This window comes from Anser cygnoides, chromosome 16 (genome assembly GCF_040182565.1).
Source record: "Anser cygnoides isolate HZ-2024a breed goose chromosome 16, Taihu_goose_T2T_genome, whole genome shotgun sequence".
Classification (NCBI taxonomy): domain Eukaryota; kingdom Metazoa; phylum Chordata; class Aves; order Anseriformes; family Anatidae; genus Anser; species Anser cygnoides.
The window spans coordinates 899,211-927,179 of NC_089888.1; the positions used below are offsets into that span (position 1 = coordinate 899,211).

Genomic DNA, 27,969 nt, shown 5'->3' on the forward strand with positions numbered 1-27,969 from the left:
CATCCGGAGCCCACGTGGGGTATAATCTTCTCCGCTCGCTTGTTATTGCCTCTAGGTACAGCAGAAAAGTGTGTATCGGGAAGAAGAAGGAATATTATTATCCCGCTGTGATAGAAATAAACTTTCAAGGCCAGGAGTAAAAATGAGCTAGCCAAAGCGGCAGCAACCTGTGGGAAGTGCCTGGACCGACCCACAGGCCCGTACAGCAGGTTCCCCGCAGCACCCCTCCAACCGTGCAAAGCACGAGCATGAAAAATGTGGCTGCATGTGCATAAAAAGCCCTGCAAGTGAAAAGAGAAGGAGCTGAGAAATCTGGTCTGGATAAGCCTTTGGGAACGCTGCAGATTACAGCTCAAATAAACACACGGCAAATAAACCTAAAGCTAATTTGCAGCTCTGTTGTCTAGACTAAAACCAAGCAAACAGATTTTACTCCTGTTTGGTTTTCCAAATCTGGAAAAGCAAAATGCTTCTGTGGGTTGCACTCAGGCAACTTTCTAGGCCGCTGTTAAGAGCAGAATTAGCCCTTGCTTCAGGGATCCACAGGCTCCTCTCCCTTTCGAGGGAAACCTTGCTGCTGCTGTTGGCCCCACTGACCTGCCATCAATCTCCCACCCTGTGGAAACACCCTCTTTCTCTCTCTTCCCCTTGGTTATCATTTAATTCAGGAGAGCACTTCTGTGCATACTGTTTGGAAAAGGCATGGTACCAAACAAAGCAGCTCTGAGCAGATTATGAGCTAAACCCTGACCCTTTCCTCTTTCTCTGCTACACACAGCCACAGAGAGATGCTGTGAGTTTATTTCTTAACTGTCAAGAGAGTTTGTGTGTCATTTCACGGGAGAAAAAAAAAAAAAAGGTTCCTCTAAAGGGGATTTCATACTGAGGCTCCCTCCAGGCATTTCTGGCACCCTGCATCAGGCCCCCAGCTGAACGAGGCCCTGCTGACCGAGGGCTTGCAGCCCGCAGCCTGTGCCAGACCGGTGCCGGAGCAACCGCGGCACCTCTCCCACCAGCCTGAGGTCCACCATGGACAGGAGGGGGGATGTGACTCTGGGAACAAAGCTCCTCTGCTCTGTCACCAGAGCATCCGCGAGAAGACGTGAAACATGCCCAGGTGTTGGCTACAGGAGCAAGGAGCAGGGGCTGGGGACAGGCAGAGGACGCAGCGCACTGTGTCCTGGATGCGTCCCCACTCTGTGGCAGAGTGGCTCTCCCACCGGCCGCAGAGCTGGACCTGCCCGGTGCTTCTGCAGGGAATCATTCCAGCCAGAACCACACTCACACCTGGCTGCGCTTCCTCCACCGTCATTTCGAAGCAATGCAGCCTGTGATGGACCAGGTGAAAGTCACCAACTGCCTCCATCACGACAGAGTCAGACAGGACTGGTAACATCCATCCACGTCAGAAGTGACTCCTCATCCTCACCTTCCACTGTGGATGCTTACCAGCATCCATGCCAGCCCTTCCTCACGTAACTCAGCACTCCTGGCCCTGAATCCTCCTCCCCACCAAAGGCTACTCAGCTGCTGCCTTCTCTGCAGTGTCCCCGTGTTATGGCACCAGTCCCAGATCCTGTCTGTCCGCCTTATTCTCTACCTCCAATCCTCTTCCTTAAAGTTCTCTCTGCTGTCCTGGCCAGGCAAACCGATACTGCTTCCTCCCCAGTGCTCACCTGCTGTCTCTTCCTTTGCACCAAAGTGTTTGGGTTGGAAACTGCTCTGTGTTTCGTAAGCAGCATGCCTGGAGATCCTAGACAAATAAAGCAATTGAGCAAATACGTTTTATTACCTACAGCCTTCAGCAGTGTAACCTTGCAATTTCTGGAGGCTGTAGGTCCCAGATTCCCAGACCCCAGTAAAGGCTCAGCGTTTGCTTTGTCTTCCAACAAGTAGAGAGAAGCACCAGCGCCATGAAATCCCCTCAGACTGCTGCAAGCTCTTCTAGCGGCCCTGAGGCAGGGAGCACGCTGAACTCTTCCTTTCACTGAAGGCAGCAGCAGTGCTCCTACTGACTTCAGGCTTGGGGGGTTTCCCGTGCCGGCGTGCAGACACCGCACAACACAGCAGCTCCTTCCTCGGGCCGCAGCTGACATCACTTTCATTGCCTGTTACCCTTCAGTGCAAAACCCCACCTGAGCACATCTCCTGTGCTCTGTGAGCTGGCTCCACGCTCCGTGCCCGAGACCTCGCCCCAGCCCTGTGCTGGCCCCAGCCCTGTGCTGGCCCCAGCCTCCACACCAGCTCCACCGGCTCCCCCCCTGCTGCTCAGCCTCGGCTGCTCTGCAGGGCCCGTCCGCCCCTCGCCGCGCTCCCTGGAAAAGCTCCTGCGCCCCCAGCTTTGCTGCTGAGCACGGCGGGGAGCCACGCTACAGAGCAGCGCCATGGCGGAGCTCAGGCTACTGAAAGCAAGGTCTGTCCCAGCTGTCGGAAAGCCTCAGCCCGCTGCCACATGTGGGAGCAGAGCCTCCAGCCGCCCGTGTAGCTGGGCTGCCTTCTCACATCTGCGGGGAATTGGTGTTTACACGGAGATAGGAAGTGTTATCCCGCCTACATGGAGTTTCTAGCCCTTCCTGTGGGCTGGCCAGGACCACACGATACAACTCTCTAATAAAAATAAGGTTAAAAACAATTATCATCTGTGCAACCAGAACATCTAGAAAGATTGCGGCAACCAGCGTGTAAACTTCAAATGAGAAAGCACACAAAGAGAAGTCTTCAATGCCTCTGTAACAAAGCTGGCCACAAAATCCTCTTTTTCCTAGAAAACAGGATGCGCCTGCTACAGCCCAACCTGCAGAGACGAGCCCCCCCCCAGCCCGCACGCAGGTCTCTGAGCAGCAGGGTGGCGGCGGGCAGGGTGCCACCACCAGAGCCCCTCGCGGGCTGGGCCCCCGCCCCCTGCTCCTGGGCAGCCCGGCGGAGGAAATGTTTCACCCAGCCACCAGGCAAGTGCACGGCAGGGCCCAGCAGAGCTTCCAGCCCCAACCTCTGCATGGGGTACTTGCAATAATTTACTCCTGTAACGACACTTCCCTGGGAGTACAGAGTGTGACAGGAGAGAGGGAGAGGCACTGAAATGCAGGAGAAACTGAAATCCTGATCTCAAAGGCATCACTTGGGTCAGCCTCTGTAGGAACAGAGCTCCCCCCCCAGCAGTGTTTCAGCTGGGCAATATCCATCACAACAGCAGGCAGGGAAGTTGCAGCATTCCTCAGCTCTCTAGACAGATGCTCTCCCAAATCCACACAGCCTGGAGGGAGACGCAGTGCATCAGCAGAATAAACAGAAGTCGTGGTCCTGGTGGGGTGAAAGGCGCCTGGGTGCTACCTGTCTCGTTTGCACTCTCTCACCCTTATTCCTGGGCCTTCCTCCAGCCCGCAGAGCTCCCACGCCAGGGAGGTGCTCCAGGGCTGACCGCGGAGGGACTGTGAAGTGCTCTGAGAGCTTTGGGTGGAAAGTGGCAGCAGAGAACGGGACAGTGACACCCAGGATTTGATCTCGGGGAACGTGTCTGCCCAAGGTAACCTTCTCCATGTGCTGAAGAAGGCCAGGCAGGAAGCTCCTCAAGTTGGACAGGTGAAATGAAGCTGAAAAATGCCTCTTAAGAAGGGCACATCAACCCTGTAGCTCATTTTGGAGTGCACCATTTTAATACCCTATTTCCTTGTGTGTCCCCCCCCCAAATTGCTCTTTGTTGCTGCTTTTACTGCAGTACTCGTGGTGGACAAGAGCACCTATCTGTAACACACAGATGCCATCCTCAGCCTGTCCTCAGCTCGGGGGAGCCCATCAGTGACACGCTCTGCATGAGAATGGCCCCGCTGCAGCACCCCGCTGAGCAGCCCCAGCACCCCGCACCCACCGCAGCCTGGAGGGGGGAGCCCGGGGGCTCCGCAGGCACCAGCCCTGCCCTGGCACATAACTCGCCCACGCAGGCACCCTGTGGCCTTCTCTCTTACTGGAGTAAGTCCTTTCTGAAATGACTGCTGCCAGATCCTGGTCCCAACACCGCCAGCGCTGCGGGAGGGCTCGTGGCACTCAGCTGTGTGCCATGCCTCAATAAACCAGCATCCTGCGAGGTGGGATTGCTGAATTTCCTGTTGATTGTTTAAACAGGATGTTATGAGCACGAACCTCAATTTAAACTCTTCTTCATGAATCCTGTCACTCAACTTTCCCCAAGAATTTGGTTTGCTGCCTGGGAAGTTCTTTGCCACCACGGGCTTCCCCCTTCTGCCATACCTCATGCATGCTCACACAGGCACACACCGTGCACCGAGACCATCGTTAACTAGTTCCTAAATCGTCACCCTAGAAAGATGTGGGGAATTAAAGATGATTCACACACTGCTACTGCATGGCTAATCCTGGCACACAAACCAGACAGAAAATTGTCTCTTTCCTTGTTTCATTTTTTTGGCCATAAATGAATTTTGGGTTATGGAAGTGCGCACTTACCTGCAATTATTATTTTACACTTAGGAAAATGTACATAGGACTTCATGTGACATTCTAAGGCCAGAAAGGTGTACCGTGTTCACATGCACTGGCACCCATAATTACACAGTCTGTAAATAATCCTGAATTAATTTTAGTAAAGGTTAACTATTGTTTAGAGACAAACATATCCCTGTGGTTTTAAAACTGCCAGTGTGGCCAGTTCAGCACAGAGCCTGATAAATTATTCCAATAGCTAATTACCTACACCATGAAAAATCTGCACCTTGTTTTAAGGTATACTGAATATTTAGGGTCAAATCCTGCAGGCAATCTGACATGTAACTTTTTCGCCTCACCAATCCTATTAAACCGAGGCACACAGTTCCACCCCACTCAGCGTGTACATGAAATAGAAAATCTCCTGGCTGAGCTAGGAGATGGAGGGAGAAGAAAAGGAAGTGTGAATGCTATTTCCAGCCAGACCACCAGTAAATATCTCTTAACTCCTCATCATTACTGGTACTTTGCTGCTTTACTCCTTGTTTATAAACCACTAGTGGGATATCTTCACAGTGAAAGACACTATAAAATTTCTATGCTCTCATTTGCAACTGAAAGTTTCAGTAATAAACCAGCAGCTTTGTGAACTGCCAGTTTTACCTTTCACGGGGGCTTTCGTACGCTGTTTGCTCAGGCAGCTGGTGAACACCTTCCAAGATAAAATGGGTCAGATACACTCACACTGACAGAGAATAACTTCTGCAGAACTTATTTTGCTGCTGTTGGAAAGCTGCAAAATAGCAGCTTAAGGCAATGGAGTCCTTAAACACAGATCAGCCCCATTGTCCTCAGCGGGAATACATCAAGTTTTAATATTTTCTGGATCAAGGCCTTTCTCCTGAGCACAAATGGAAACTAGACCATGTAACAGGATGAGAAAGGGCTGATTTTTCATCTCACCTGCCCTCGTACATGTCCATGAGTCAAGGAGACCTCCTGCTTACTGTTTGTAGTGAGAATCGGCTTAAAATCTTCCTGTGAAACCCTGACCCCTTTGAAACACAGATACTTCGTGTCAGCGGGCTCTCAGCCCCAAACTGCCTCCTCACCTTCTACACGGGACCTGACCACACCACGCGGCCCGGCTGGAGATGAGCTGCTGCGGACAGACACTGCCACAGGCATGTGGTGGGCTCAGGAGTGGGACTGTGCTAGGAGCAGAGCTGGAAAACTACAGCTGAGTTTTGTGTCCCAAGTGGAATCTACGGGGGGGGGAGGGGGGGGAATACCCTGTAAACTATGGCTTTTTAACATTATTTTATTATTTTTTTTTTTGGTATAGAAAAACAACATACACCATTTGGGTCTCATCCAGACATCAGCAGGTGAAGTTTAAAGCCTCTGCTCACTGAGGGCACCCATGACTCTTTCCGTTTTCACCTATATTTTAGGCTCCACACCCTTACAAGCAATCATACACTGTACTTTCCATGGAAGGAATCAGGTGCATAAAATTAAACACATGGGTAAATAATTATAGGACGGAGATCTTAGAGGCATGAAGAAGGATAAACATTTATCGGCACAGACAGACAAGCAAGCATGCAAATATACACATAGCAGTTTTTGGTAGGAAGGCAAAAGGCCATCCCAAACCTTCGCACCAAAAGCAATCGTTCTGTTTGACCCATGCATGGAGGATGAGCACGCGTTCGGAGGAAAGCCCTGGCCACGTTTCCTCCCTCCTGCACGAGTGCAGCCTGTAGGCCGCGTGGCCAGCTGGGCTCACGGCACAGCACCTCGTGCGCAAGCTGGGGGGGACCAGACCTGCCATCCTGCCATCTGCCTCCCCCAGGAAGCACAGGAGCCCCCTGAGCCCCTTCCCTGTCTCGGAGCAAAGCTGCGGAGGCAGCGGGGTCCCCCCAGTGCTGCAGCTTTGTGTGCCCAGGCTTCGGGTGCGGGGCCGAAGCGACTGCTCCGGGGTACCCTGGGGGGTGCAGCCTGCCCCGTGCCGCAGCTCCAGGGGACAGGGAGCCAGGATCGGTGCCTTCCGCCACCTCCCTGCACAGAGCAGATGCGGCAGGAGGAAGAGGGGTGACAAGGGGTGACCCATGGGCCCTGGGGTGCCAGCCCTGGGTGCAGGGGTGGACGCAGGGAGAGCGGCACCGAGGGGCAGGGAGGGAGCGCGGGCAATGGGGGAACACCACAAAGGGGCCAAAGTGGGCAAGGGGCGCACGCCCGGGGTGCGGGGGTCCCGAGGCGCCCGGTTTAGATCTCGTGGGGGAAACACGCGAGGGTGGTGAGGCGCGGGCTGCGCAGGGCCGGCAGCACCCGGCCGCCGGGGCCTGGCTTGGGGTGCTCGGCACCCCCAGGTGCGGGGGTGTCCCGGGGGGTGCCCGGTCTCGGGGTCCCGGGTCGGGCCGGGCCGGGCCGGGCGGCGGTGCGGAAAGTGCGGCCGCCAATGCTCAGGCTGAGGCGGGCGCCGGCGGCGGGGCCGGGCCGGGCCGGGCGGGCGGAGCCGCGGCCGCCATGGGGCTGCTCAACTTCACCCGCGACCCGGTGCCGGAGGCGGTGAGCGGCGACATGCACAACCTCAACCAGCTCAGCGCCGAGGTGCGGGGCCGGCCGGGGGGGGCGCGGCGCGGCCGTGGCTGCGGGCCCGGCCCGCACCGACGGGGCCCCGCCGCAGCCGGGTCGGGCGGCCCGGGGACCGGGCCCAGTGCGAGCAGCGGCCCCGGGCCGGGCCCCGCAGCCCCGGAACCCCATGGCCGGGCCCCGCAGCCCCGCAGCAGCCCCGGGCCGGGCCCCGCAGCCCCGGAACCCCATGGCCGGGCCCCGCAGCCCCGCAGCAGCCCCGGGCCGGGCCCCGCAGCCCCGCAGCAGCCCGGTGCTGGGCCCGGCAGGCCGCGGTGCCGGGGCCCCTGCCGGGCCTCAGCGCGCTCCAGAACAGAGCGGCGTTTTCTGATGTCCGAGGCAGCTCCGCAGAGCCGGGCCCCATGTCTGAGGGACCACAGCGTGCGTTCCACGGCCCTGACACGGCACAGCCTGGTGCCCGGCAGGGCCAGCCCCGCGCACAGCCTGTTCTCAGGGTGCAGGGCGCGGGGGGCGATGGAGGGGCTCGTGTCGTGCCCGGCGCAGACAGGAGGGGCCTGGGCCTGTCGAGCGCTGGTTTTTCTCTGTGGGGCTGTGCAGCTTTGGGGTACTCGGGCCAAGGCCGGCACTGGTGCCAGCGGCAGAGGGAGTGTGGTGGGCTCAGCACCGCAGGCGGGCTCTCCAGCTGTCCTGGCTGCGAGTGCAGGAGGCTGAGGGCAGCAGCCAGGCCTTTAACCAGTTCTTTTCTTTCCCGAGTTAGTCTGGTTACCCTGTGGCTTCCATGAAACATGAGAGTGGATGTTTGCATCCTTTCTCTCTAGCAGTTTTTGGATTACACAGGATAGAACAGCAGCTTCTGATTAGCCAAGAACCACAAAAGCCCTGTGCAGTGCCAGCTACCAGCTGCACAAACCCTTTTGAGAGTCTGAAAAGCATCCATGAGCAAATCCCATCCGTAGGCATCTTGTCATGCCAAGGACTGGGGTACAGTACCAGCACGGGAGATCAAACTCTGGGACCAACGTACTGGAGATAGGTAGAGCTGCATCAAGGTGGTGTATCACCCCCGAGTCGTGGTGACGATTTGGGTGGCGAGGTGCTGAGAAATGACACATGCTCAGCTCCTAACACTGTCCTGTTTCTTCACAGCAATTCTCAGCGCTGACCGAAGTGCTTTTCCGGTTTCTAACAGAGCCCAAAGAGGTAAGGCATGTGCAGAACACCAAGAAGGGTGTAAATGCAGCTCTCGGGTGAGATGCACGCAGAGATAAGATTGTGTTGCTGCTCTTTCTCTCGAGCAGGTAGAAAGGTTTCTGACTCAGCTCTCAGACTTTGCCACCATGAATAAAATCAGCTTGGGCCCCCTGAAAAACATTGTCAAAAGTATTCTTCTGGTACCTAATGGTAAGTGATACATATGCATATGCTACCCTGAGGCCAAACAGTTGTGTCCATTCCTGCATGCTGCTTAAGGCTGTATGTCTTCAGAACTGCAGTGCACTTGACTTACACAATGAGTGCTAATAGCAGCTAATAAATGGCTTAGCATTTAAGAATCAAAAATTCAAAAATTGCTCTCCTGTTGGAGTATCCCTGTCTGGTGACTCAGACTTTGTCTTCTTTACACCCTGCCTGCGTACACATCTCACAGGCCTGACTAAACTCGCTTACCTACTTATTAAATGCAAGCACAACACTTTGTGACAGTAACAGAGCTTGGTTTAACTTGTGCCTATAAATCCATTTTTACTAGACCAGTGCAAACTTTCATCTAGATGATCCAGCACTGTAATTCCGACAGTGACAAAGCACTGTTTGAGACAGATCTGAGTGCATTCACACCCCTCTGGAGTGGGCTGGAAACCGGCATAGTTCTAGGCCACGTAAATGTGACGTCTGCCGTTGTTGTCTTGCTTTAAAAAACCACAAAAGTGCCTGGCAATTTCTCATTCGTAAGCAGTGGAGAAGAGGGGCAGGAGGGATTCCCTTCGGGTGCCCCAGTCAGACTCCAGCACTATTTGAGATTGCTGTGATGTTGGGGCTGCCATTGGACGTAATGCTGCATCGGACATCTTCCCTACATGCATGTTCATGCCATGTTGATCCTTCTTATTATTAATAGTTCCTTATAAATATCCTTCGATCCAGGGTTTCCTATAGCTTTCCTCGCAACGGTGAAGCCATGCACAACTGTTTCCTGCATTTGGTCTAAACTTTCATTCTACTACTTTAAGCCTTTTCTTCTGTCCCAGAGAAGCACAGAATAATTTCCTTCCCTACAACTGTCTGGGAGGTGTTTAATGTGGGATTGGCATTTTCTCCCTTCCTGTTTCTGGGCTAGGCACATTCAGTCTCACAGTTCCTGTTTGTGTGCACTGGCTCCAATACTGTTACACCTTTTCATTAGCTCTGGGATGCCACGGCCAGCATCAGAACAGATTACAGCAGATAACTTTGCCTATGTGCTACACAGACAGAAAGCCACGTGGGGCTGGCAGTCTCTTTGAATTTATGAGATTCCTGCTCTTGGCTTCAGAGAACAGAATCCTTGTAAACTTCCATGTGCTGCCTGTGCCCCAGAACAAAGGAGGCAGGCACAGCAGGGGAAAGTGTTATATGCACACGTTCACACCCATAATCCAAAACACAGCAGGTAGGTCAAATTAGTAGCCTGCCAGCCTTAACAGTTCCCCTTTAACAAGCAAAGCTTCTATAGGAGAGAAAGCAGCAACTTCAAAACACAACTGCTGCTGCTGTTACCATGGTTACCTGCAATGAAATCTCCCTCTCCCTCTCAGGCACTTCCATAGGACTGACTTTTAAAGCACTGGGCATCCGCAAAGATATCGGCAGACACAACTGTATTTCCTATCTCGCCGAGCTGTGGTTTGTTTCAAAACACAGTCCAAAACCGGTCTTTCTATGGCAGGGTCTCCATCCCTGCGTTTGTTTGCCTCAGTAAAGATTGATTTGACTCAGTAAAAACTGATTTTCTTTCCTTGCGTTGTTTATTCAGGTGCCCTGAAGAGAAATCTGTCTTCCGAACAAGTCAGAGCAGATTTTATTGCGCTAGGTAGGTCACGTGACTTCCCTAAATAAAAGCTAATTAATATTTATCACATATAGTAATCTCATATGGTTTCTCCCACAGGCCTCAGTGAAGAGAAAGCCACTTATTTTGCAGAACAGGTATTAATACATCTTCGCTTGTTTCTAAACTAACAAAAAGACAAGTCTTTGAGTGGGAACTTGTAAAACCCCGCTGACATGCATCAGCTGCTTTCTTCAAAACCAGCTCAGCATTTTGAATGAAAGATCCCCAGATAACCGAGAAGAAACACTTTGTCTAATGATACATCTGGCTTGCTGTGGCCTCTACCCCTAGGTTTAGTGATTCCTGCAGTTCTGTGTGGCTTTCATTGGACTGTTTTTCTGCTTTGCATGCTTTGAGCCCTGGGGTCATGCAGTTACGTGAACACATGACTTTTTGTGCAGATATTGTTACATTGAACCAGTGTTAAAACAAAAACAGTGAGTTTCATTTCCAGAAGTGACAAGGCAGAGGGGATTCCTTGTAGGACTCAAACATCTTTGAAGACTCCCAACCACGTTAGTTTGTCCCTTCACACATGCACATTGGGCTACTGGTTTCCAATTTATGTTGAAATCACAGGTACCGTAAATAGATGTCCCTCTGAATTGATTGTTCGTGTGTCTTGCTCTTGCAGTGGAAGCTGAATTCCCCCACCCTAACACGCCTGGCTGTTGGTCAGACGCTGATGATTAACCAGCTGATAGATATGGAGTGGAAGTTTGGAGGTAATAGAGCTAAAAGATAAACCGAATGGGTTGGGAAACCCAACAGCAGCTTTCAGCTAAAGAACTTTTTACTTCACAGCTTAGCTAACGTTATCTCCCTTCTGTTCTTTCTGACTCACAGTTACTGCTGGGAGCAGTGAACTGGAAAAAGTGGGAAGTATCTTCTTACAGGTAAATCTCCTACATCAGAGAGTTCAGGTTATAGCGCAGTTAAGGAACAAGCTATGACCAGGCATGTGGGAAGTGCTGGCTGTGAGAGGAAATAGAGGAAAGCTACAGCTCATAGGAGCAGGCTCTGCAACAGTGCATCTGCTTCAGTCTTCTCGGTGCAACTGCCAGCAGATAGCAGGCACACTGCTATTTGTTACTCTTCAGAAGACATCGTGTCACAGAAGTGTAGCCCACTCTGAAAATCTGTTCAAAAAGCTCAATCTAGCAAAGGTCGTGCTATCTCGGGGAGGGAGGGGGAATGCCATCATTTGTAAGGACTTCCCGGAGATCCTCCCAATGCCTAATCTGTTCCTACAGTGACACTTCTTGAAAAGCCTGTCAAAGATGTGTGCGCTTTGCAGCAGTCTGCACTAAAACTCTCAGCAGACTCCTGTCTTTTCACAGTGCTTGAAATACAGGCCTCTGAATTAAAATGCCTCTGCTTTTTCTTTCCCCAAGCTGAAGCTGGTGATTAAAAAAGGAACCCAAATGGAAAACGTATATATAGGTGAGTTAACTGTTCTGGAAAAGAAGCAAGCATTCAAGAGCACGAAATCTGAGCTGCAGTCAGAGCTTCTGGGTTGTTCGTGGAGGTAGGGGAGCTTTGGACGCAGACCCAGCAGGGGTCACTGTGAGAGCACTGCTGGTAGATGCTGCGGCTGCTCCCGCCCTGGCCTCTCCCAGCCACAGTCGCTCTGGGAAGCGCTTACAAACACTGACTCTTGGGCAGTCTTCACGTCTTGGCATGAGTAAATATAGATATGCCACGGAGCCCTGAAAAGCAGTCAGAGCAGCATGACAGAAGAAGAAAGTAAACAATTCCAAAGTGTCAGTTGCTGTTAGGAGAATCCTCGCCCTGCACGGTCCAGCTAGCGTAAAGAAACAGCTGCTGAGAGTCAGTGTCTAATCCTGCCTAGCTTAGGTGAACGTGAGTTGCTCTGCAATAGCACCAGAATGGCTTTTCCAATGTTGCATGTGTAAACTGAAATCTAAGACTTTATGCCTCTTTTTTTTTTTCCTGCAGAGTTAACTTTGCCCCAGTTCTACAGTTTTCTGCATGAAATGGAACGGGTCAAAACCAGTCTGGAGAGTTTCAGCTGAAATTACATGGGTCTGAACTGACATCTGTCCAGGATGTTTAATTTCTCCTTGTGGGCTGCAGACCTGTTCTTTCCCAGCCAACTGTAACAGTGGGATAAGGGAAGACAAGGCCGTGTGACAAACAGTAGTGTCATGGCCCGGAGAGACCCATCAGTCCTTTAGAACCTGGATCTTTGGAAAGTGTTTTGAAGCAACTACAAGACCACCCATCTTTTTTTTTTTTTTTTTTTTTACCATTACGAGAAATTATTGTCAGAAATATGTGGATGTTTGTACTAAAATAGCAAAGAAATAAATGCATCCCCATCCTGCACCATTTGTATCCGAATTTAATTTGTTGAGAAAGAAACGGAGCAAAGAACCATTTTCAAACTTGGACGAATTAAGCAGAGAGGACAGGGAAGCAAGGAGAGCATCTAACCTGGTGAATCACTTAATGCTCACTTCCAAGACTCTCATTTCTCTATTATCAAAAAATGGAGTGATTACATCGTTTCCCAATCATGCCTTGTTATGGAAAATATCTCAGTAGTAGATGAATTTAAAACATCTTAACAAAACATCTGCCTTCACGCAAAGAGGAAAGTCACAAACGGGAAATGGGAACTAGATAAATCCAGCTGTGTGTGTGCTGGGCTCGCGCAAGCAGCTCTGTAGCCTGCAGTTGGTGTGCAATAACACAGTTAGGTTCAAACCATTTCCCTGTGGACATACGTCCAAACCCCACGAAGCACCGTTAGCCCGACTGGCCAACAGCAAGGATGAGTTCTCCGTTGGGAAGCAGAGGGGGTCCCTGGCCGGACCTGGGGGCAGTGAGAAGCTGTTAGGTTCACTGAGTCCCTCCCGTGTCTGAACCGTTTAATTGTCCAGCACCTTTTGGCAGCCCGAGCTCGCTGTAAATTCCCATGGCACAAAGCTGAAGGAGATTCCCTCTTACCATGCAAACTCCTTTCACCTCTGGGCCTTCCTGAGCCACCATGTCCCTGACGAACATGGCAGTTGAAGCGAAGGGCCTGAACGGCAGCGCAGGGATGGACGCCGGCAAGGCGCCCTTAGTTCCCAGCCTGCCTCTGAAGTAGTTCCCTGTCCTATGGCATCCTGCAAGCCTGCTCGGAAAGAAGCAGCACTGCAGCTCCCTGGGCGTGCGTTTGCTCCCCATTAAAGCCACACACAAGAAGACAGTTTCTTCCCCAAGGAGTCACAAAGCTTCCCGCAACTCCCAGCTTTACACGTACCTTCTTGGCTTGCAGAAAAGCTGACATTTTTCCCCATTGCAGTCCCCATTTCATGCAGTCCTGGATGAGTGACTAGAGCCGGTAACAAGGATAGGCTGAATCGCACGCCTGGAAAACAGTACAGGGAATCCTGCTGGTAAGCCCAGGGACAGTATCTGCATATTTATTTTCCCATATATCGGGCCATTCACAAGCATTTTAAGCTTAATAACATGATTAACGCAATTTAAAAAAGAAAAAAGAATCTTTGACAATGTCCTGCAAAATATTCCATCTCATTTTGGGTGTCAGGAAAAGCTATTTCAGGGAGGAAGAAAAGCTCCGAAGGGCTGCTTTCTGAAGACAAAAGGATTTTTTTTTTTTTCTTTACGTTCTCTGCTGCCTGTTCCTTTTATTTCTCCTCACCCTCCTGGTGCCACGGCGGCACCGCTCAACCCTACCCAGTCGGGGCGGAAGGTGGCCCACGGCGGTGCCGGGGCAGATGCCAGGCCCAGCTGCGGGTCAGGAACCCGCCGCCCCCTCCCCGTTTCGGATTAAGCTCCTCGGGGCTGACGCACACCGCGGCCCGCTGACCCCAAGCGCAGGGGTCGCCTCCATGCTGCTCCGCAATCCCCACGGGCGTCTCTGATCGGCGGCATTACAGAGCTGCCGCCGCGCCATCGGGACGCGGCGTGACCTCCACGCTGCCGCCCGCGGCCCCCCCTGCCCCCCGGCAGCCCCCTTTCATCCCGCGCACTTGGCTGTGCATGAGCGGAGCTGGCAGCCCCGGTTGGGGAGGGACCGGGCTCGGCGCAGGGCGATGCTGACCGCAGGGGACCCGGGGCTGGCCTCGTGCCCCCGTGGCAGCTCCCGAAGCCCGTGCCGGGGTTTGGGCGGCGAGCGCGGCCCCGAGCAGCAGCAGCAGAGCATGGGGAGGGCTGAGCGGGGACGGTGCCACGAGCGGGGGCTGCTGCGGTGCCCGTTCCTGGGGGGTTTCCTGGCAGGCAGCGGGGCCTCCCAAGGCGCCCGGTGCGCGCGGCCTCTTCCGGCTGCCCGTCAAGCCCAGCCAGCCGAGGGCTAATCTCCGCGGGGCAGCGGGCGCGGGGGAAGCGGGGGCCTCTTGCAGCGCGGGGTGAAGCTAAACTGTACTGCTGCAGCGGTTTGCCTCCCCCAGGGCTTTCTCGGCCCATTTCCTCCGGTGCAGCCGTGCTGCAGCCCCCCCCCCGCTCCTGCCCGGACCCCGCGGCGGGGGCTGCAGAGGGGCAGGGGCAGCTCTGCACGGCCGCAGCTGCAGCGCAGCCACCCCCACGCGCTCAGACGCCCGCACTGCCCTGCTTGACATGGTGGGGGCCACCCCGCTGCACCCCAGGAGGTCTCTCCTGAAGCCAGGAGGGCACAACGCAGCGCCCTGTGCTCCCGCCTGCCCCTCCAGCCTCCCACAAAGCCACAGAGGGGGGGACGGGGGTTGCACCCTCAGAGTCTGTTCCTCCCCCCCCCCCGGCATGGCTTCGATGCGGCTGCGATCGCCAGCCGTGGCAGATAACGATGATGGAGGGGGGCCAGGAAACTTTAGGACACGGCACCTTCTCCCCTCGGCGAGACGCCGATGCCATTTCCCTCACGGGCGAAGGAGCCCCCCAAGGCCCGAGAACAAAAGCCCCGGCGGCCCCGCCGCCCTCCCCCTGCCCGGGGCAGCGGAGCAGACGCAGGCTCCGCTTCCGCTCCCTCCTGCAGCCGGCGGGGAGGAAGGAACCGGGCGCTGCGGCTCTGCCTGACCTTGAGCAGGTCGCGCAGGCAGCGGCCGAGCTCCCGCGGGAGCCCCCGCTTTCCCAGGGCTCGGGCAGCCACCGCAGGCTGAGCTCTTCTGAGAACCCGGTCTTTATCCATGGCCAGGCTTTCCTGTTTGCAAAATAGGGCGGCTAAACTTGGGGCTGGCCAGCGGCTGGGAAGGGGCTGTGGTAGGCGAGGATTTTGTAGGTTAGACCACAGACGAGCTGGGGAGAAGAAAGCCGCTCCTCAGAGCAGGCCGGAGCCCAGCTCAGCGCCAGGCCAAGCCGTCAGCGAGGCTGTAGGGAAGCGCAGGGCCTGATCGAGCTGAGCAGCAGCCCAGCGGGCAAGGAGGGGTTGCCTCCACCGTGGCTTCAGTCCTGCACTGAGCACCATGGCAGCAGCCAGCCCTGCCCCTCCTCACCCCACGCCTTCCCATCCCCAATTTCTCCAGGTTTTGGGGCCATGCAGCATCCTGGCTGTCACCGAGTGGTTCTGGGGACCCGGCCCAGCAAAAGCTCACGCTGCAAACTGCAGCTCCCAAATCCGCTTTGTTTCCCTGGGTACAGCAGCCCCAAGCACACCCCCGGGAGGGGCAGCGGGAGAGGCCCTGGGGCAGTGCCACCACCCCATGGTGCCACCACCTTGGGGACAGGGACCCGCCGGGGTGCGTGGGGCTCCGCATGGCCGAAGCTCTGGGCAGAGCCCCTCAGTGCCTGCCCACCCGGCCGGCGTGAGCTACACCCGCTGAGCACCGTCCCCTCCCGCAGGCAGGGTCTCCAGTGCAAGGAGCTGGAACCAGACCAGATGCAACCAGAACACACAAATACCTATGGAGAAGTGCCAAGAGCTTTTCCTAGAAAGCGTTTGCTGTGGAAGAGACGGTGGCGGGGCCCAGCAGACCTTGCTGGAAGGAGACAGTGGGACTGCGGTGGACCGTGCACCAGCACCAGCTCACCTCGCCTGCCTGGTTCAGCGAGCAGGGCATGCAGGCAGGGCACCTCCTTCGCTAATCCAGCCACGGCTTTGTCCTTTGCTCCATTTCTGCTCCCAGGCTGTGCATGTCTGCTGCCTGCGGACAGGGCTTGGGGGGGATGCCCCGCTGGGAGCCAGCAGCAGAGGGTCCACCCCCAGCACAGCCCCAGCTTGGCGGGCACAACTGCACTGGGACCAGCAGCACCGGGACTGGCCTGGGAGCAGGGGTATGGTGAAAACACGACCGGCCCCAGCTCTCCACATCAGTCTAGAGCAATTGCAAGAACAAGTTCAGGTGCCCTAACCCCACAGATCAGCAAATTCCTTGCAACAGGGGCCAGGCCCTGGGTTTGCACAGCGGGGCCTCCACGACCCCTATGGTAGGAAACAAACGCTCCATTATGGTGGTGACCCCACGGCTTCCCGGGGCAGCCCCAGCTCCTCCAGCACCATCCCAGCCTCCATGGGGAGGCTGCTACTGCCTGGAGGCTGCTGTGGCCGGAGGGGGACGGCGGGGACAGCCCGCCCCAGGACAGGCACTGCTGCACCCTGCTCGAGGCGCGGGGAGAAACCCTGCGTGTGAGCCTGGGCCGGTGCTGCCCATTCCTGCAGGAGGGGAGAGAAGCTGGTTGTGTGCGAGGCGCTGGAAATATTCCTAGCATGTCCTCCCTTCCCGAGCCTTGCCATCTCTCTAGGCATTTCTTTGTCCGGGCACACTGCGAACAATTGGGGTTGCTCAGCCAGACCGCAGGCTGTCGATCAGCAGAGCGAATGAATGCTCAGGCATAAGGAACCCATCTTCTCCCGCAGCACGGGGACGTGGCCAGCAGAAACAGGGCCCGTGGCACACAAAGCAAACAATGCCCGGGCACCGGCGCCAGCACCGGCCCGAGGAAGGTGGCGGGAGCCCCGCAGCCCATCCGAACAGCGGCAGAATGGGAGGGGATCGGCCGTGTCCCCGGCCCCGCCACTCTCAGCTGTGCATTTTGCACCACGCGGGTGCCCGAAGGCAGCTGCTCGTGCCCCTGCTGCCTCCGCCAGCTATTTTAGAGCCCCCTGATCCAGGACTGGTTGCAGTCGCTTCCTCTGTGGGCACAGCTCCACCACCAGCACCCCAGTCCCGCTGGGACGAGCCCTCCCCGTCCCCCAGCCCCAGCTGCTCCCCACTGCAACCCCCCGAGCACCCCCAGACCCACTCCTGGGGGGGCTGCCCCCCATGAGCTCAGCGACCATTTCCCCGCGCTCCCTGCGGCGCACAGCTCCATTTTATAGGTCTGCTCTGTCCCAGGGGCATCGCTGCTGCAGCGCAGCCGCTAACGAGGTTATCCCCGACCACGCCACCGAGTTCGCCATGGAAAGAGAGGGAAAGCGGGGTTAACCCTTGTGCTGCCAGCGCACCTCATGACTCCAGGGAACATCTTTGTTCGAACGCGTGCTCCTAGCAGCCCCAGCGACGATGGTACTGTTGCAAAACACCAGGCAGGGAAGACCACGCCAGCTCCTGCAGCGTGGCATCCCCCCTCTCAGAGCATCCCCCACATCCGCAACAGCAGCCCCGAGCTCCAGGGCAACACCAGCCCTTGCGCAGGGTGCCCTCGGGACGGGTTTCAGGGAGTGGCCCAAGGAAGGACTCTGCCTGCCACCACCGCCAGCCAAGCCCAAATCCTTCCCCAAGCTTTGTTCCACGCCGGCCCCTGGGATGGCGAATGACAAGGGGGACACCGTCAGCCTGCGGACAGCAGGCGTTGCTTGAACGAGGGCACCGTAAGCATCGCTACGCCAAGCACCACGGCACTGCTCACTTTCTTGCACGTCCTTGTGCATCCACCCTACGGTGACACCTTCGGTGCAGGGCTCCCGTGCTCTCCCCCCGCCCTGGGCACGCTCCAGCACCCCCATGCTGCACGTCCCCCCCCCCGGCAGCGGGACAGAGCCACGTGCGGGGGGCTCTGGCTCAGCCAGGACCCCAGGGCCCCAGCCATGGATGTCGCGAGCATGCAGCCCCACAGCCCTAGGAGCCCCCCCCGCCGCCGGGCCGCCCCCCGGTGCCTGCGGTGCGCGGCGCGGAGCAGCAGAGGGAGCCAAAGCACCGCGCAGCGGCCCCGCGCCGCCCCCGCCCCGGCCCCCGCCGCTCCCCGCAGCCCCCGGGCATCCCCGCAGCCCTTCTCTGCCCCGGCCCTGCCGCCAGCCCCCCCCTGCTCTCCCTCCCGCAGCCCTCTCTCCTCCACGCATCCCTCCCTCTCTCCATCCTCTGCCCCATCGCTCCCAGCCCGCAGCGGTCGCCTCCTCCCCACCCGACGCCCCCCCGGCAGCACCAGCTTCCCCCCCCCCCACGCCGGTCCCCACAAGCCCTTTGCCGCTTGGGTTTCCCAGCCGGGAGCCCCGCAGCCACCCCGAGGCCACCCCCTGAGCATCACTGCGGGGGCACCACGTCCGCCGCCTGCCTTGGCAATGCCGTGCCGTGGCCCCCGGGAGCCCCCAGCCACCCTCCTGGGAGGGCAGGAGCCGCGTCACGTCAGTCACCCCCTTCTCCATTTCCCAGATTTATGCAGGATGCAATAGAACTGGAGACCGACTGCCCCTGGTCCTTCCAGCACCTGGGGACGGTGCCTGAGGGGCCCCGTCCCACCCCACAACGTGCCACGCAGGGGCAGGTCATCGGTCAGGCTGCCTTTGCTAGGAGCCGATTAAAAATAATAACAATAGGAACCACGGGCTCTTTGGGGGCTAGCTCAAGGCATCTGGTTACTGAACCAGGCAGGCTGGTATTTTTAGCTTCCACTACTGAGGAGCTGGCTTTTTATACACACATATATATAGGAGCTACCACGCCACCACCTATGTAGGGCACGCAGGACGCCGGCGGGTGCCAGGGCCCCAGCTGCTGCCGAGGCCCAGCCGAGGCCCTGCTGTGCCGGGGGACGGGGCCGCGGAGCCCCCCAGGAGGAGCCCCCCCGCGCGGGGCTGCAGGCACAGAGCGGCTCCGAGAGCACTGCTGGAGCAGGTTGCAGGAAGGGGGAGCACACGCCTTTTCACCAGCTTTTCTGCTTGATCCATCTCACATGCAAGCGAATGCTAAGCATACAATGCAGTTATTGAATAAAATTATGCTTTTTTTAGTACTTGTGTGCATGTCATTTTTAAGGCTCTGCCTGGAAACCAAGCGTACAGACAGGAGCAAGGGCTGACGGAAAAGCCAGGCCGAGCCCGGGCCCCGCGCAGGGCTCGGAGACCGCTGGGATGCGCAGAGGTAAGCACAGCACCAGGGACGAGAACAGCTCGCGGGTGATGCATCCACAGCTCCTTCACCCCTGGGACAGAGCCAAGAGCACTCCTGGCCAGGGCAGGGGGAGCAGACAACACAACCCACCACTGTCCCCTGGGATCACCCTGTCCCCTCCCCATGTCCCCTCCTGCAGGGGCAAGTCCTGCGCCTCCCCCCCCATGCCTCCCATGCTCAGGGCAGCGAAGCCGAGGCCCAAGCAGCTCCACCCGCACAACGCAGCGAGCGCCCGGGCCCAGGCGCAGCACTCACGTTGTCTCAGAGCACAGCACACGCCACCGCCTCGCCACCGGTGTCACAAACGGGTGGCTGCAACAACAGCACCATGAACTGCCGCAGCCTCCCGGTCCCGCACCAGGCTCTGCCTCCAGCTCAGCCCTCCCCAGGCCCGGGCTGTGCCCCAATTTCTAACCTGCCCCGGGGCCTCCTCCCTCAGCCCTGCCCCGACCCAGGTGCCCCCAGGCCCCAATCCCTCCCACTCAAGGGCTCGCCCGAAAGAATGTCTCCCTCTCGTTAGCAGTTTGGCCTTTATCTATCGCTCCCCTCCCAGCAGGGCTCCCATCAGCTGGGGGCACAAAAAAAAAAAAAAAGAAAAAAAAAGGGAGGGTCTGCTGCCCTGTGATAGACAGCATTGCCTAAACACAGCGCAACACAAAGGGCTTGCAGAGCTTTTATTGCTGCTGATCCCTGCACTGCTACCCGAGACCTGCCTGGAGCGGAGTCTGCCCTTGTCGATGGCGTTTTGCAAACAGCCCCCCCGAGGGCCCCTCGGACGGGCCGGGGCGCAGCTCCCCGCTCCTGGCCGTGACAAACAGGCTTGGGGGCAGCAGGTCCTCCCCTGTCACCAAACCGGCTGCGGCGACGCCGGGTGCGGTGGTGCCATCTGTTCGGCAGGCGCAGCCCAGCGTCACGCTGTGCTGCAGGAGCGGTGCCAAAGCGCCTGGACCCTGCTGGGGCACTCGCACGGGAACCGCACGCGCCCTGGGCTGGAGCGTGGTCAGGGGCTCAGCCTCAGCCCTAACAAAAATGGGAGCAGGGAGAGCAGCGGGGCCTCCCCGGGTCTGCAGATGAGCCCCCTGGGGCAGGGGGCAGAGGTCCTGAGGCTGCCTGGCAGAGGTGGGCACCTCACGGAGTCCGGCAGCAACCAAAGCACCAGCCCGTCCCAGCGAGGACGCAGTGGTGTGGGGCTGCAGCCACGCTGGGGAGCCTCGCGCCAGGCTCCGTCCTGCTCCGCTTGCTTGCGAGTGAAAGGATTTGTCAACGGGGAGCTGATGAGTCCCGCGGGGCCGCGAGCTCGCCAGCCCCCGCGCACCTCCTGCCTGGCGGGCAGCCCGGGGAGGGTGCGCGGCTGGCGCAGGCACCAGACAGCAACCTGGCCCTGTGCAGCCCAGTGCTCCGGGTCTGCACCCGCTGCCCCACCAAGCACACCGGCACAGTCCCGACCCACTGCCCAGGGGAGGCCACGCAGCGTGCGGCAGGCTCTGCCGGGTGGCTCCCAGGGTGCTGACCCCATACACGTTTCTGAAAGATGCTGGGTGTAACCCGGGCAGCGCTTGGCACACAGAGCAGGCGCACGCCGCTGAGAGGAATATTCTTTCACTGGGAGAACAAGAAGAGCCCTCTGATGGCTGCCTTGTCCCTTGTAAACACCAACTTTGAGAGCATCAAATTACAGCCGCTGTAGCGGCTCAAAACAAGATGGTAATCAGGAGCGCGGGAGGCACAGCGCCGTGCACAGCGGGTGCTGGAGGGCAGCGGGGGCCGGGAGGCAGCGGTGGGGCCGTGACACTCGCTGCCATGCTGCACCACCGCCACGGCCCCATGCTTGCGATGGCCCCGCTGCTCCCTGTCCCCCGACCACACGGTGTGTGGGAGCTCCCTGCCCTCTGCTCCCGGCCTCGCTGATCCCTGGGTGCCCACGGGCAGATGCAGAGGGGGCACCCGCTGGGCACAGGGCACCCATGCGGGGAAAGAACCACGGCTCGGCCGCAGCCCCGTCAGGGCCTGCCGCAGCCCTCGGCGGCCGTGGGTGTGCAGCATGGGCGGCTCCCACAGCGAGGGCCAGGATGAATGGAGCCCACACGGGACGGGGCTCGGCGTGCTGCTGCTGCCTTCCCCACCGGGGCCGCAGCCCGTGAGATGAATCTTGCCTGCAGCCGGGGGCTTCTCCCCAGACACCGCCTGCACCAGGGCTGCTGCGCCCGGCCCTGGCACCAGAGGAAGCCGAGCGTGGGCGCAGCCGCGTGCTGCCGAGCAAACCCTTCGCAGGCGGCACAGCCCGGCCGGCCGAGGCCCCGGGACCGCACGGCCCACGGGGCTCGGCTCCTGCCCCCCGCCCGGGGTCCCCGCCCGCCGCCCCGGGACCCTGCCCGCCCCTCGGCCTCGGGCGCTCCCCGCCGGGCTGCGGCCCCCGCGCTGCGGCGCTCCCGGCCCCGGCTGCGGGCGCCCTCCCCGCATCCCTCCCTGCCTCCATCTGCTCCCGCGGCTGCCGGGAGGCGGCAAACGGCACCGCCCGCCCTCGCTCCCGTCCCCGCCGGGCTCGGGCACCGGCAGGCGAACGGGGCGGGCGCAGCTCGGTGCTTTCCCCCCGGCTCCGCGAGCCCGGCTCTGGGGCTGCCCGGGCACCGCTCCAGCCCCGTGCCCGGCACCGCCGCACGCCCCCGCGCAGCCCTTTCTTCCCTCCCTCCCCGCAGCGGGGATTTGCTCTGCACCCCCCCCCCCTCCCCGAGCCTCCCCCTCCCCTCCTCCGGCGTCCCCCGCCCTCCCCTCCCCTGCCTTCCACTTTCATTTCCCTCATCCTCAGCCGAGGCCCCCTGCACCCGCCCGGCCCGGGCTGCTCGCTGCGGGCGGGGGCCGGGGGGAGCCCGGGGAGGCGGCGGGGGGGGGAGCCCGGGGACTGCCGCGGCGGGGCAGGGGCTGCCCGGGCCGCCGCCCCCCACCCCCGGCCGGGCTCCGCCGCCCCCGCTGCGGCAGCTGGCGGGGAGGGCAGGCGGGGAGGGCAGGCGGCGGCTCAGCTGCGCGCCGCGGCCGGGATCAGCTGCTCCGAGCCGCTCGCCGCTCCCCCAGGAGGGACGGGCTGGGGACGGGGCTCGCCCCCCACCCCCCCCGCCCCGGGTAGCGGTGCGGGGCCGTGCTGCCCGCGGCCCCCCCGGGTCACTGGCTGCCGCCCAGCCCCGCGCTGCTGCTCTCCTCCCTCTCCTCCCTCTCCTCGTCCTCCTCCTCGGCCCCGGCCCCGCAGAGCCGCCCTGCGGAGCGCGGCGCCCAGCCCTGCCCGCTCGGACGGGCGCAGCACCCGCGCTGCGGCTCTCGCCGCGGAGGAGACGGAGCGATGCTGGAGCGCCGCTGAGCCGCGAGATCTCTGGACAGGGGACGGGGAAGCACAAGGCAGGAAGGAGAGAGATGCTCGCAATTATTATCCGGCCAAACCCTTCCAGCATATTGCAGCCATAGCAACAGAGATGGGCTGTCCCAGCCGGAGTCTGCAGTGCAATAAAAGGAGAGAGAGGGACGCAGGGAAAGAAAGAGCCGTGCGTTGCGCTGGGCAATCTCCTAAGGGGTTGGCACAAACAAACAGCAACTGGAAGCAACTGGAGCCAACCCCCCAGCTCCCTTTGTAATGCTTTCTGACACAGATTCCCTCTCCATGGCTGACTTTGCAAGTTTCCCCATCCTCTCCCCTCCTTGCACGGCTTCTTTTCATGCGACTAAATTATACACGAGAGGAGGGACATGCTGGAAATTCTAGCAAAAAATAAAAACGTGCGGGTTTGTGCAGCCGCCTGCAGCCTCGCTGCCTCCGGGGCTCCTCCTACGCGTGGAGAGGGACGGGACCTGGTCCCAGGTCAGCAGCTCGGAAGCCTGTGAATTCTGAAACCACCGAGAAAAAGGATCTTCCTGCGCAGGGCAGGAGAGCAGCAGGGCAGGGCTGTGCCCGCAGCCAGCCCGCGGCAGGGGCCGGGGCCGCCTCCCGCTCCCCTTCCCGAGCGGCTGCCGCTGCCCCAGCGCTCGGCGCCCGGGGGGAGAGGCGTTCGCTCCCTCCCAGAAATGTCTTATTTAGGGGCCAGTAAAAAAAAATATGCAAATCTCGTAGGGATGGGCCTGCGAGGCTGCAGCGCAACCTCTCCCCCTCCCCCGTCTCTGTAGTTAAATAGCAGCGAGCCGAGCCCCGGCGGCGGAGGGAAGGGAGCGGAGGGGAGCGCGGGGGCTGCGGGCCGGGGGCTGCGGCGGCTCCGAGCAGCACGGAGCGGGACAGCGGCTCCCCCGGCCCCGGGCGTGCGGAGAAGGCTCCTGCTCCCCTCAGCCCGGGTGGGAGGAGCGAGCTGTCACTTTTCGGTGCTGGGCTCGCCCAGCATCCCTGTCGCAGAAGCGCTGCCGGGCTGCGATGAGTCAGGTCGGCGCTGCCACGCGTTCCTCCCCCAGCCCGCGCCCCGCTCCGGGGTGCTCAGCTCCGCGGCCGCCAGGGTGCTGGGCCGGCCGCCGGCCCCCGCCGGGCCCCTCCGGCTTCGGGGCCGCGCCGTGCGGGGGCCGCCGCCCCGCAGCCCCGGGAGCCCCGGCTCGGGCGGGCATCCCGCGGGACACGGGCACGTTCCCGTCCTGCGTCCCACCTCCTCTCCCAGACAATGAAAGCCTGCCCTCCTTCCCGAGCCGCAGCAGAACAAATAAAGCAAGCACCATATGGTGCCAAGACACGTTGGAAATGGGGCCAAACCCAGGAGGCAGGGGGATGGCAAGCCTCCATCCCCACGCCAGGCCCCATCTCGAGCTCCGGGCGAGGGTGGGTTTGGGGCGAGCCCTGCACCGTGCCGGGGCTGCTCCTGCTGCCCCCGCTCCCTGCTCTGCGGGGGCACGGCTCCGTACCTCAGCCCGGCTTTGCAGTGACTCCCTTGTCCCCCTCCCTGCCTGCAGCGGGGCTGAGGAAGGAACCGAAGCTGCCCACAGGAGCCTTTCCTCCTGCAGGGGCTCGGCTGGCGACCTGGCTCACCTCCGGACCGGCACTGATCTGCCAGGGATAACGCCCTGCACCCTGCCACATGACAGCCTGCATTCTCCTGCCCTTCCCCCAGAATCACAAATCCAAGGAGAACTGCAGCCGGCCTCTCCCCTACAGTCCCTGCAGCCTTGGAAGCTGGCGGGGATGCTTCCCTACAGCTCCAGGACACCACAGACATCGGCCCCTGCTGTGGACAGGACAGAGAGTGGCATCTTTTTCTACCTGCCTCAGCGATCCTCCCACCTGGACACGCTCCCACAGACCTGCAGCTCACAGGTGCCCGCGTGTTTTCAGGCCTGTCACCTCCACACACAGGCACCTGGAGGCGAGATGCCCCCAGACAGAGCCGGGCGTCCCCACGGCTGGGTTTTTGGAGGTGCTGAGTGCCTGCAGTCACTTTGCAGCCAGCTTCTTGCGCGTCCCTCCCAGCACCCAGCCTGCCTGGGGCTAGGGCCCAGCATGGGACAGTGGGACCCAGAGTGTCCTGGGGCTGGGCATGGGGAAGTCCTGGGGTCAGAGGGCTCCCCCCAAACTTTGACAGACCTTCTGCAGCCTTAGCAAACAGACAGAAGCCCTGGGCATGCCTTGGAGCCCCATTTGCAGAGCCAGGGTAGTACCTGTGCTTCCACCCTCGTTTGCCCCACTCCCTCTGCAATGGCCTCAAAGAGGGAAGCATTTGACTGTGCCCTCCAGGCCAAACTGAATCAAAATGAGGCTCTCCCAAAGGTTTTGTAGCCATGGGGTCCAATTCCATCACTTGCTAATGTGAGCAGATCATTTGCACCTGAGTCATGCTGATGAGAATCAAGTAAGTTGTGCAAGCAAAGGGGTTTATTGAATCATACACAAAAATGCTCGGATGATAACGATCAACCAGGGCCCAGGGAGCAGCCCACGGTCCTCCCCCTGCCCCCCGCCCTCCTGTCTAAGAGGCTGTGCGGGGAGGCACACAGACCTCATCCTGCTCCCCACCTGCCACCAGCTCCGAGCAAGGCGCTCAGCCTCTGGAAATGCTCCACGCTGACTCGTGTTTGCAGAGCACTCTGCGGACGCGAAGTGCTGTATGAAATATTCTGTTATTATTTATTGCCAGTGTCATAGATAACTGGGAAAGCAAGGGGCAGTCGTGTCCCACACAGCCTTCCTAGGCTTCCAAGCTCACGCAGCCCCGGCGGAGGGTCCCTGCTGCGACGCTGTTTGTCGGCCAGTGGCCGCGGCCGCCTGTGCTCATCCTGGCCCCAGCTCCACCCTCTGACTCACTATCCCTCCACTTGTTGATAAACAGAAAAAAATGTACAATGGGTGCATTGAAGTTGCACAGTTAAGCAAAGAGTGCAGCAGTATCGGGTCAGAAGGGGAACCTCTGTCGTTTTTTGCTCTATTAATTCAGAGGTGGGAATTGGTGGAAACGGGGACAATCGACAAAATGCAGGGACAAAAATTCTGAATTTCTGAACATCCCCCAGGGTTGGATCCTGGGCAGGGTTTAAACGCCAGCAGGCAGAAAGAACAGCAGCGAAATCAGGAACAAAGAGGCCGTGGGTGCTGCGGGCACACGCTGGCCAACTCCTGGGTGTGGAGGAAGGAGCCCGGGGGCGGCGCTGGGCCGTGCCGTGCCGTGCCGTGCCCCTGCAGAAGGGCAGCCTGCGGGAAGAGCACGTGCAGCTGTGGTGGCGGGGCTGGGCTCCGGCACCTGGGGATTAACCAAGCAGGCAGCAGAGGTGGCGAGGCACTCACCTTGCACAGCGACGACCTCCTTTGCTTGAGGTGCCTGCACGCAGGGGACGGGGGGACGTACCGGCCGGTGGCTGTGCCAGCATCGCCGCTGCACGCACGGGATGGTGCCCGGGCACCGCAGGGGCAGGCAGCAGGCACAGCTCCACCCAGCAGGTCACCGAGGTGCTGGTAGGGGCAGTGCAGCCAGGAGCTGCCACGGCTGTGCGCAGCAGCCGGCCTGGGTGGGAGAAGCCCAGGGAAGCTGCGGGTCCGCACCAGGACCAGGACCCTTGCAGCTCCCGAGGCCTCTGGGCTGGTGCGTTCGGCACTGGGGTGATGGGGTTTGCGCCAGGAGCCGCGTGTGCCCACATGCTGCTCCGGCCGGAGCCTGCCGTCAGCAGGCAGGCCAGGGACCCACACCTGCAGGAGGTATTTGCAGGATTGGGCCCAGAGCAATCTGTTCAGATAGAAGTGGGTGGTGAATTAATGGAAATGGGAGAACAACTCCCCTGTAGCTCCAAAGCGGGGCGTTAGCAGCGAGCAGAGCTCTGAGCCGCGGAGAAGGCTGGAGCCCTCCGTGCCATTTCATCGCTGCTGCTCTGCGTCGGATTTCCCAGGAGCCCTGCAGCCTCGGCCTCATTAATTATGCAAATGAAAAGGTGTTGCCAGCACGCCATCCCGAGGTAGGATCCCTGTGGCCCAAGTTCTGCTCCCAACCTGCCGGCCGCTGCCCCTGCGCTCAGGCCAGCGAGGGTCCGGGAGCACATCAGGCAGGATGGATGTTTGCAATAATTATCCAGTCATCCCCTTCAAGTGTACTGCAGCCATAGCAACAGACAGATGTTCTGTCCCAGCCAGAGTCCGCAGCGAGCTGGGGAGAGAAGCACAAAAATTAACCCGTTCAGGCCCAGGACAATGCAGAATCCGCTTTATTCTGGGACCAGGGCAAGCCTCAACATCTCCGAGGAAATTCTAGGAAATCAGGTTAAAAAATAAAAACATACACACACACACCCCATGAATAACACTTGCCCCGATGCTCACTCACCCGCTGTCTTGCAGAAGGAGTTGGCTGAAGGGGGCACCCTGCAGCACCCTGCAAGCCCTGCAGGCCCTGTGGAGCCCCCCTGTGCCCCCGTCCCGGTGCGGGCTCGGCCGGCCCCGCAGGAGGCGACACTGCCGGTGCGAGAGGCTCTCGCTGCCCGGCGGTAACCGGCCCCTGGAGATGAAGGACACTGGGGCTGCTGCTGCGGCCGAGCACGATGGGCACCCAACCGGGCAGGGAAAGGGAGACGGACGAGCCACCTGGAGGAGCACCCACTGCTAAATTAACAGCTTTGTCAAAGTGTTTAAAGTATTAGGAGGTGGGACGCAGCCAGACGGAGAAATAGCTGGCATTTCGTTGTCCTGATTCTGTGCAGGTTTCCAGGATTCAGCCGAAGTCGCTGACATCCCACCCAGAAATGCTGTAGCAAGGGTCCTCCTGCCCACCACCACACCGAGAGCTTCACCCAGCTTCTAGAGGGGCCCTTATCAGCAGGCAGCCCTCTTCAGGCACAAGGTCTTTGCTGCCTTCTCCTTTCCCCACTTGCCAGAGCTTCCTTTAAGCACTAGAACCAAAGTGTTTTAAGTCAAAGGGTGGGCTCCCACATAGCAGTGCCTTCCGAAGGGACCGAAGCTGCCCAGCCCGGCCAGACCCTGCCGTCCCTTCCCATGCCAGCGATGCGCTGCGGTCCTGCAGTGGCAACCCAGCCCGCAGCACTGCTCTGGGGATTCCTCTTGGCGGCCCGGAGCAATCCCCTGACCTCGGAGCACTATGAGCAGGCTCACGGGAAAGCCCCGTCCAGATGTCTGCAGCT

General features: G+C 59.3%; 1 protein-coding gene across 1 annotated transcript; it reads left to right on the forward strand.

Moving 5' to 3' along the window:
• Positions 1-6,898: 6,898 nt before the first annotated feature.
• Positions 6,899-12,478, forward strand: COMMD7 (COMM domain containing 7). Its single transcript, XM_066978351.1, has 9 exons — positions 6,899-7,056; positions 8,185-8,238; positions 8,337-8,439; positions 10,052-10,108; positions 10,187-10,224; positions 10,764-10,854; positions 10,976-11,025; positions 11,524-11,572; positions 12,089-12,478. Exons 1-9 carry the CDS (start codon positions 6,973-6,975, stop codon positions 12,163-12,165), a joined length of 603 nt encoding a protein of 200 aa, XP_066834452.1. The 5' UTR covers positions 6,899-6,972; the 3' UTR covers positions 12,166-12,478.
• The last annotated feature ends 15,491 nt before the right edge of the window (positions 12,479-27,969 follow it).